We start from the raw sequence: 11,112 nt of genomic DNA, 5'->3' as shown, positions 1-11,112 counted from the left end.
TATTCTTTCTCAAAATTATTTTAAGAAAATTTAAACGGTCCGATATTACCTGAAAACACAATACTATATTGTTTTAAGTTATCATATAATAAAATGTGAATATCGCAATATCATCACATTTCTAGTGTTTACTATGGAAATGTTCCGCTATGTGATGTGTGCTCTCACTTTTTAAGACATAAATGTTCTATCGCTTCACTTCAGCTCTGAAATAAAACGTGGCTTCATCTGTAAACCTTATAATTTTCAATATTGTCCATGTCATTTTGACTAATCTTATACAGTACTTTTCGGGTTGAAGTTTTCAAAAATTGCCGTCCATGTGTCTGTCTGTCCTTCCTTAAATTGTATTCAGATGTAAACTGTAAATGTTTATAACAAATAGCAACAAAATAATAACAGTTATAACCACATGTATGATAAATAAATAATGTACTGTACAACTGAAAGTCTCACGCTATGTAACGTCTCGCTTCATTCTGAAAAGCGAAAGGAAAAAGCATCTTATATTAATATGTTGTAGCTTGGATACACAAGTTTGAATATGGCATTAATTATTATAATAGTATAATACAATTCGATTGATTCGTTAAAAATGAAGATTCAATAATTAGATAAATATATTTAAAATATTGCTTAGAAAAGTGAACTTAAATATTTCATTGAAAATATTTAAGAATATTCGATAATTTGATGAAAAGTATCTTACCTGTTTCCTGTGTTATTGAGCGTTAGTAAATGTTATACAAAACTTATCGACAGAAAATGGTTGCTATAGTCATTGTGACACGTGATATAAGTTGTATACAAGAAGATGATTTCGTCACTTCATACATTTTATCCGTTATGTACGATAAACCATATGTATTCGCTGTTAAATTTTATTTGTATTTAAAATATGTTAAACAATGTATACACAGTAAAACCTCTGTCCACTGACGGAAATATAAAAACCGGCTGTTGTGATCGCTGTTGGAAGTTAATTCCTGTTTAGAATACGACTGAGATGTTCCTCTCATACATCTAACCAACAATAATGCACCAAGGTGATGTACTGCCGTTATTTAGATGTATAAGTTCAATGCCCGCCCAAATCAGAGAATTGAATCAAAATCAAAACAACTAAATATAATTGATACGATTTTAAAATAAATTTTTCAAGCCTTTTAAAATATAATTTTGAGTAAATGACTTCTGAACCACCCAACATATACTACATAAGTCTAATTGATTTTTTTCCTTCCCAATTGCTAGAAAGTTAAAAGTAAAAATCAATTAACTAAATATAAATCTAATATAAGCCACGAAGAAACCACTTAAAAAATTCAAATTTGTAATTAAAATATGAAAAATTTCCATGTCTTTAATTATGAAAAACTGTCTTTAATTATTTCGTTATATTTATAATTAACAGGTATACTTTAAATAGAATAATTTGTTGTGGCTTATATTAGACAAGTAGTAAATAAAAAGTTTTCTATAGAACTGCCCTAAACTAATTAGGAACGAAAAATAACACGCAACTTTAACAATACCAATGTATTATCTAGCTACTAGTACCTAGTAAATAGATATAAACAATCGATTGTGTGACGAGTAATTCAGTCACGTAATTCAGTTTTCTCAACAGTTAATACGTATTATCATTCAAATAAAATATAGTTTTTATTTCATTTTAAAAATAAGCAACAGATAATATTTGAGTGTATTTAATGCTGTGTAAGTTGCAGCAACCAATACACAAATATGCTTGGTCCCTGTAGAGTTCAAATCAATAATTTCATATTATCAATTGATTAACGTTTAGCACCAGCATAGTGTAGTTTATGTAGCTAGCAAGCTGCAGTTATATCCATTACGAACAGGTATGATCTTAAATGGGGCCGAATATAAAGGGTAAAGAATGGGAAACTATGTCTTCACTCCTACTATTTAACAGAGAGCTAAAATATATATATATAAAGTTTTTTTATTAAGGTGAGAAAGCTTTACTGTTTTACAACGAATATTTTAAAAAATGCTTATAAATTTATTTTTATATTTTGGATTATAAAAGTGTCCACTGAAGTATAAAAGAAACCATTGAACATTGGTCGTTGCTTCTAGACAATAAAAAAAATCACGATTTAAAAGGGGAATTGGTGAAGTTTGCTAGTGACTTTTTGGAAAGTTAAAAATTATGGTAAAATATTGCTTTTTCGTAGTTATATAGTCATTTCTGTTGATTCTCAGTGGCATAGAGAGAAACCCCAGTAATGTTAAGAGCAAGAGACGTCGTTATTCTAGCGAACCTACGTTGAAAATTGTGAAATTAGAAGACATTTTTCCTGCTAAATCTAAATCAAGTACAGTAGACCACCCTATAACGTGGGTTCCAATAACGTAGATTCCTATGACGCGGCGAAAAAATTGCGGCAATATTCGTATAAAGACGCTAAAAGGGACGCGTAAAACGCGGTAAAACGTCATTGCCAACTCGTCATTGCAGACGAGCAGCCGAACTATTTTCCGCTGTCCAGCGCTACGCTACGGACAGTTTAGGCGGGTAAATNATAAACTTTCTGTCAAGGAAAGGTAAAAACTGATATTTTGAATTATATAAAATACAGTATTATATCATTATTGTAAATTAATGTATTACAGACTTAAGTCTGGTTCGATTTGCAGATACTTTTAGCTAATATAACACTATCTAATAAAAAATAAGTATTTCCCCAAGATGGAAATATCACGTTTTGTTCTGGACCATCTCAATTAGCATTAGTACGCAGTTCTGTGTGAGGAATTAACCAACTATTTGTTTAGTTTGGATTTTTAAAAGACGTAACATCAATGATCGACATCGTGAAGGAATTCTCGTATCTCTCGGAAGCTCTACAAAGTGGCAATGTAATCATTAGAAAAGCTATCTCGACCTTTAACCACCAAAATTTAATAGTTCAGACTCCTAATACCCAAACCTCCTTGAAAAATTCTAGATTTTTTCGACAAAAGACACAGGAGTTACTAAGCTTCAAAGAGAATGAACAAGCATCATAAATATTTCTATACAAGATATTTATGAGTTAGGAAAAATAATAATAAACTTTTAAATATTTACATAAACATTTTATCTTAAAAAATAAAAAAATGTCGGATAAAATATTATAAAAGACGTCAGCAATTATTTAATTTATCGTTTGTTAAATTCTTAAATTTAAAATCAATTCGAACGAAAATTAATCGAATTAGACTCCATTTTTTTTTTTTCTCTGGAAGCGATTTCAATTCGAAAACTTTAAAACATGACTCGAAACTGGATAGTATGGTTTTTGGGATTGTATTGGGTAAACAATGGATTATCCATTTCTACAAAAGGTGGGGTTAACTACAAATTAAAAAGTATTTCTAAACGTTCCTATCAATATCCGGATGCCTTGAAATACAGTGGATTCAAAGCGAATCAAGAAAACAAAATTGTAGAGGAAGTAAATAATCTTAAGTCACGAACTTCAGAGGATAGTTTTGATGCTGTGTCAAATAAAGTGAGAGTGGTAAGTGAATTACATTTAGAAAATATTTACAAATTGAAATAACTGTTCGACGAAAAGTTTAAAAAATTTATTTCAGTTAATAGTTCTATTTTCTAGTAATAATGTTAATTTAAAATGTTTAAATGATCGATGAATTTAATTTTTTTTTATAAGCTCATCAGCCTTTATAATTATTCATTACGGGTACTCCCGAGAAGGGAATTTCAGAATTTTCATAAAAAATCCTCCCGAGAGGAATCCCTCTTGGCAGATTGCCCGGGCATTCTGTTGCCGTATCCCATCAAACCAAACCATACAGCTAAAGTGATGAGCGAACCAGGGACCAGTTATCAATGTTCATATTTTAGACCGTCCACCAGTGTCTAAGTAGTTGAAATCGCTCAGCCACTGATGGATGGTATAAAATATGTCATTGTCCATAATCGGATTTAACGATTTCGTGTTTTGTATAAAAATATAAAAAAATAGAGAGAATAAAATATTTGGTCGAATTTAATGTAAAATGAAACTATTATGTAGATATAAAAGAATAATTTTTAATAATATAATTCTGTAATATCTTTGTAGATATGGAGTGACGAATTAGCAAATCTCGCTAAGGATTGGGGAGATCAATGTAAAAGGGAATTTGGTCCTCCTGGTTGTGAGAAAAAATTCAGTCAAAATAGAGGTTCAATCAACAAATCCTTTGATGAAATACATCTATTAAACGAATGGGCCAATGATTCTAATTATACCTACGAAACCAATAAATGTAATGGTAATTGTGATTCATTCAAAAACGTAAGTATTAAGCATTTAAAATCGACAAAGTTGTATTTGATAAGATCAAATTTTAATAATAGATTTAATTTAAAATTTAATAGATTGTATGGGCCGAAAGTTACGCAATTGGTTGTTCAAAATCGAGTTGCGAAAATCTCGGTTCGGGCCATTTCATGATATGCAACATTTATCCTCCGTAAGTTCAAACACATGAATTTTATATATTGTATTAATTTTTATTCCTTTATTTCATCGAAATCTATCAAATTTATTAAAACTATTTTATGCAATCATATGGGATTGTGAAGAAATGTTAGTATACGGTCATGGAGAGAATAAGAGAGCTAAATCAAACTAGATCTACATATAAATATACAAACATCTTTTTCTCGATTATATTTAATTACTTTCTAAATAATTTGTCACTGGAGGGAGGCGTTAGGTGCAATCTTTTATTAAATTTAATAATTATAATTATATTAAACAATTTATAATATTCTGGAAGAAAAGAATCGGCCCGGAGCGGGACTCAGACCCGCAACTCTATTCAAGATATGGATGATCTGACGTTTAAACAGAATACTACCTTTATAAACAAAAACTAAATTATTTTATTTATTTAATTATATTATATAATACTGTATATAAATAGTTATGAAGATAAATGACTAGCATATATACAGGATAATTGCCAGATAGTTAATGCAATTAGACGTCACTCTACTTCTCTAGGGGACAAAGGTTCGAATTTTCATCGAGAGCGTTACGCGTGGGCTCCTTTCACGAAATTCACTCTTCATGGCTCACGACGGAAGTATCCAGAAGACGTTATTATTAAATCAATGGAGCAGATAATACACAATAAATGCCCCCATTATGAGCATTGCTCCTCTGAGTTCATAGGATGAAAAGACAAATAAGATGCTCAAGAAATTCTAGCGCACTGAAATGAAAGTTGCAATAACTTAGTGCAGCAGGCTTTACCGCCTTGATTATTTGGCCATCAATTTTGCAATTTTATGAATGTATTCTACAGTTGTATTTCATTGTATTTTATTTGCATTTCTGGGAAGAATAACATAGAAAGAGAGAAGTTTAAGGAAACAAATGCACCGGAGAAATCAAATTAGGTGGTGGAGTTGATTAAGTTGAGCCACCTCTACTAATACATCTGACTTAAAAAAAAGTAGAATAAATTTCTTTTCTTGTGCATTTTACAGATTGTTTTTATTTCAAAGGATTTAAATTTACCAATGTCAAACACAGGAACATCATTTTGTAGAAAGCCACTGGATAAATTTTATACCATGCTCTACAGTTTAACTCTTCAAAATTGATTAAATTTTGAAGAGTTAATTTATAACTACTTTTACGTAATTACGTATATATATAAAACACCTTGTGAAATATTTATTGTACACAATTATTATGTAACATTTACAACAACATAATTAATATTAAAAAATTTATATTATTATTGTATTAAGACTTTTAGAATAAATTATGTAAAAGTTTTCATAATTTTAATTGCTTTCATTGAAAACTAATACTTTATATGTTATTTCACTCTCTTCACATCAATATTCATATTTGTTTTCTTTTTTAGTGCGGATACAAGAAGGCAACCTTATATAATAGGAGAGTATTGTGCCTATTGTTCAAGGGATTATGTTTGTGTAAGGAATTTCTGTGGTAAGTACTAGTTGTGACAATGTATATGAAATATATATTTTTATTAATGGAAGGAAAATTGTTTTCCATTAATAAAAATTTCCTTTATAGATAAAGAAGACAAAAGTGTACCCAAAGAAGTAATTGATTGTATCCAATCTAAAGAAAGTGATGGAATGAATGCTGCTGAAAGTAAGTAAATTTTATATAAATTTAAAATATCTTTTGCCATATTTCGTTTCTGACATTTATATGTTTACCAAATTGTTTTACAGCTCGATCCGGAAATGGAATTATTGCTATAAAAGCCACATTAGCTTTAATCGGATTGTTATACCCATTAAATTTCTTTTAATTATATTATTTCAACGATTATAATTTGAATTATATGTAATACAAAATTTTAAAAAAGTTGTTAATTCGAACATATTAATTTATTAATAAATTTATATTGTGTTCTATTTGAAAGATTCTCTAGCAGTTTATTTCATCCCTTTTCTTATTAAAACCTTTGGTGCATGACTAGAATTTCTAATTCTAAATTGTTACTTAAATTTCAAGAATAATTAATTAATTTTTAAACTCTTACTATGTAAATTATTTTAAAATATATGTGAATTTGAAAAGAATAAGTAGAATTATTACATATTTAAAACTTATTGTTGGTTTGAGACAACGCTACACACGGAAGAACTGGCATGAGGTTACCTCCTGGAAGGACATTCTTTAGGAAGCTAGCCATTATTTACACGCTAAACTAGATGCTAAACACGTGAAGAAAACTCCACGTGAACAGCACGTTGGTGATGCGCGAACCCACGTCCAGTGTTCAGTAGTTTATCCACATTCTTTGCCATTCCTTTTATTCGTCCCACCAGTGCAGCCACTGGTGGGACGAACAGAAGGAATGACAAAGAATAATGTATTTAATTGCAGAAAAAGTATATTAAAAAATAGAATTAAATTATAAAACATGTATAAAAAAATAATAAGAATAAATTTTCGAAAAATTGTTATTAATATGGCATTTAATAAAAACATATTTTCACATTAAATCACTTACTTAATGGATTTAACATAACTTAAAAATGTGTTTTTTTTCTAGTTTAAAAAACATTACTTATACATTGAATAAAAATTAAATTTGTAAAATAGAAGTTATAAAGCTATTTTCTTGTCTTTTTTTCAGAAGTTCTTAATATATATATATATATATATATAATAAAGCTTTCTTTTATCGTTTGAAACTTTGATATAACATATGAAATAAAAAATCTCCAATTTTTGTAAAAATAACTCGTAATCCAATGTGGAATTGTGTCATACGAAAGGTTGACATCTGTATTCATCCACATTGATCCTCTTTTATGCAGCATTAAACGTTCCATCCCCTATAGACTCCTTCCTATTTCTTACTTTAGTTAAATAATTTATTTTTCTATATAGTTGGAATCACAATTCATCGTGATTTTTAATCTTGTTTATCTGTACAGTTTATTAATACAATTAANGGGGGTCTACTGTAAGTCGATTCCTAACGAAATACGTTCAATTTTAGATGAAAGTTTAATAATGATTTAAGTGAAGTGTCTGCTAGAATCGATTGGCTTGTAAATTGACATAACGAAAACGATGAAAGTTCGACTAAGATTGAAACTAAACTAGAGGGAATTTTTAAGTTTAAGCAAGAATCGCAAAGCAAAGATAGTTTACTTTTGCATAGTGTTGATTCACTGGCAAATGAATTGCGGAAGAAAAATATAGTAATTCAGGGTCTGACGGAGACTGATGATCGAATGGCAAGCGTGCCCAAAGTTGAAGAATTTGCTTGGCGTGCAAAGTACCATACAATTTAACTATTCTAATTTAATTTATTTTTTATTTTTTATTCATTCTAATTAATATATATATATATATTCATTTCATTCTTTTAAAAATATTTTTCTCTTACTCACGCATATAAATTATTTTATTAAAGTTTTTATTAAATACAAGTCTAAAACAGAACCAGACAAGGCGCCATTTAATTTTTTGTCACTTCAGAAATATAATTTCGCTGTCTGTGCGATGATATAATTAGAATTATGATTTCAATATAAATCTGGATTTATATTTTAATTAATATTTATTGCTTTTAATTCAATAAAGAAGGTTTTCTTTTTATTTTTTTTTTACTCTCTGTCTTGTGAGTAATAAGAGTGCCTCATTTGACGTAATGTAATCCCTTCAGATAACGTAAGATTCCCTTTGGTAGTTATTTTCTTAAAATTCAAAATTAAAAAAGAAAATTTTGAATAATAACATTAATTTATATCTATGTTTAGTTTAATTCAGTATTAATTTTTAAAGTAAGTATCAGTTCCAATTCCAATTTTCAGACTTTTAATTATCAATTATACATATTAAATATGAAGATATCACTTTGAATTCAGCAGAAAGAAATCTTATGTTTACACAATTGATAATTTTCAGACTTAAACAGCTAAAATCAATTGTTTCTGTAAATATTAATTAAACAAATAAGGATAATCTATAAAAATACAGCTGTCCCTTAATAGTCCGACGTTTTGTAATCCGACATGCTCAGTAGTCCGACGCACCTCCCGTCAAGGTACCCGTCCCCGTTACGTGTCTGCTTGCACAGAAGCATGTCGCGACGTGAATCTCCCCGCCCAATTCTTACAAGATGACACACATTTCGTGTGTTTTCCGTGAGCCGTTCTGTTCGAACAGTTGGAGTAGGGAATATCGTAGGCTACTGCTAGCAAAACAATGCCAAATATGTAATCACTTTCGGTAATCCGGATACTTTTGGTAATCCCACACTTCTTTGGTCCCATATCTTTTCGGATTATCAAGGGACAGCTGTAACAGGAATATTTAATTAAGTAGTTTAAAATTATTATTATTTTTAAATAAAAATTTACCTTCTCTTTCTAAAAGTTACGTTTATTTTATTATTTAATGTTTCAATGTCTTTCTTTTCGCCACTTTCGAAATCGAATATGCCAAAGTTGAGTAATATCAGTTGCACGTTACATAGAGTATTATTTTTACTTCTGCGAATGTTATATATAACCGGGAAACGTATGGCGATCAGTCAAATCAATTTACTTTTAAATTTTGTTCAATTTACAGTAATACGACTCTATCATACATCTAAAGACGTATAAACAACAAGTAAATAAAGACATTCAAACACTCCATTGAGTGATCAGGATCGAATGATACGTTCTTGTTCAGTAATCAAATCAATGAATTTTATATTTATGAAAGGAAAATGGTAATGGCATGTTTTTCGCAGCAAATCTAGAAATGAGAATTGTGTAATTTTCCTAGCTGTTGTAAGTTTTAATTAAAAAATAACTTTTATATTATTAAGCAAAAATAAATAAATTGTGTATGGCACCATCTGTTATCAGAATTTGTTATTATACTTTTATTTACTTTAAAATGGCAAAAACCGTTATTTTGAAGGTAGATGTGACTTTTATAAAATATTATAAATGCTAATAACGAGTAAAATCGTCATTAAATTTTACTCCTCTCGAGATATATGACCCTCTTCTATCTCCCCAACCTCTCGACCTTTCATCACCAAAATTTAATAGCATCAATGCCCCTTATACACAAGCCACTGTGCCAAATTTCGTTCTTTAATCTGTACACCGTTTTGAGATTTTAAGCGAAATAGACGTCAACACACACACAAACTCACGTACAATCGACCTCCTATAACGCGGTAGATACGTTCCACTATATAAGAATTTCACGTTGTAGGAATCCTTAAATACATGAACCAATCACAGCCCGGCACGTGTGCAGTTTACGGACTACGGCTGTTTGAAAAGTTTTCTTCCATAAAATTAATCGATTCTAGACTAATTTGACTCAACATTTTCAAAACACGTATAATTTTTTGGGAATAATCCGTATAAACTATGCTATAAACGAAAAATTGTAGGATTACTTACAGAGTGTGCACTGTTCGACGACGCCATTACTTAAGCTTGTTTTCGTCGCGGAGCAGCGCACCGAACGGCGGACGCGTTTTCTGATAAGTTATTTTTCTGCCAAAAATTCGCTGAACTTTGGACACATCATTAATAGAAATAATTTTTATGTCCGTTGAATAAGAAATGTTTTTTTCACAAGAAATGTATAAAATTACAGTACTGTATTAGACTTACAGTACCTAATTTATATACTGTACAGACGATAGAAACTCAACTTGCCCGCCTAAACTCTCCGTAGAGTGTAAGTAGTTCGGCTGCTCGTCCACTATTGGTCCAGATTCGACCAATCCTGTCGCGACACGAGTCGGCTATGACGTTTTACCTCATTCTACGAGTCTCTTTTAGAGTCTTTATACGAATACAGTCGCAATTTTTTCGCTGCGATATACGAATCCGCATTATATGAACCCGCGTTATAGGGGGTCGACTGTACATACATATCCACGATTTTTTTTTCTTTTGCTGTTCTTTTAACTATTTTGGATTCCGGTGTTCTCAAAACGTACAGATTTGTAAAAATATCGGAAGGTTAAATTTAATACGATTCCTTTACTTTCTTTTGTTATACTTTCCATTGTTTACTCTTATACTATCCCGGCTATTGTGTATACATAACAGCCAGAAAAGTAGAAAAAAAATACAGTAGAGCATCGATTATCCGAAAGTCAATCATCCGAAAGAATTCCAGTCGGCAAATTAAAATTTTCGTCAGTGCTGTGGCGCTGCAATCTTTGGCTATATCTTGGGCTACTCAAATATTTTACGTTTTTGATACTAAATTAACATCTGAAGTATAATTTTTTATTGTTTTTATATTTTTCAATATATTTATTTTGTTTGTACAAAATAAAAAGATAATTTTTAACGATACAATAGTCTCCGTTAGGTTTAACATCGACGAAAATTCAACGCGAAGCGACACGCAACGGAGAAAAATGTCAAGATGGGATAAATTAATATATTTTTTCGTACATAATCGGTTATCCGAAACATCGATCTTCCGAACAACCCCAGTCCCCAATTGATTCGGATAATCGACGCTCTACTGTAATAATATAAAACAAAAATAAAAAGTATTATTAATTAAAATGACTATACATTCTCTTCGCAGCACCTGTTCATTCTCA

The 11,112-nt window shown here is 30.0% G+C and overlaps 1 protein-coding gene across 1 annotated transcript; it reads left to right on the top strand.

Annotated features, from left to right (window-relative positions):
* The first annotated feature begins 3,226 nt into the window (after window positions 1–3,226).
* LOC111622041 (GLIPR1-like protein 1) lies at window positions 3,227–6,390 on the top strand. Its single transcript, XM_023364352.1, has 6 exons — window positions 3,227–3,533; window positions 4,101–4,316; window positions 4,400–4,494; window positions 5,905–5,990; window positions 6,081–6,161; window positions 6,245–6,390. Exons 1-6 carry the CDS (start codon window positions 3,285–3,287, stop codon window positions 6,322–6,324), a joined length of 807 nt encoding a protein of 268 aa, XP_023220120.1. The 5' UTR covers window positions 3,227–3,284; the 3' UTR covers window positions 6,325–6,390.
* The last annotated feature ends 4,722 nt before the right edge of the window (window positions 6,391–11,112 follow it).

Source organism: Centruroides sculpturatus, unplaced genomic scaffold (assembly GCF_000671375.1).
Source record: "Centruroides sculpturatus isolate CEXI.00-Female unplaced genomic scaffold, Cexi_2.0 scaffold11, whole genome shotgun sequence".
In the NCBI taxonomy this organism is placed as follows: Eukaryota; Metazoa; Arthropoda; class Arachnida; order Scorpiones; family Buthidae; genus Centruroides; species Centruroides sculpturatus.
This window is presented reverse-complemented; position numbering and strand designations above follow the sequence as displayed.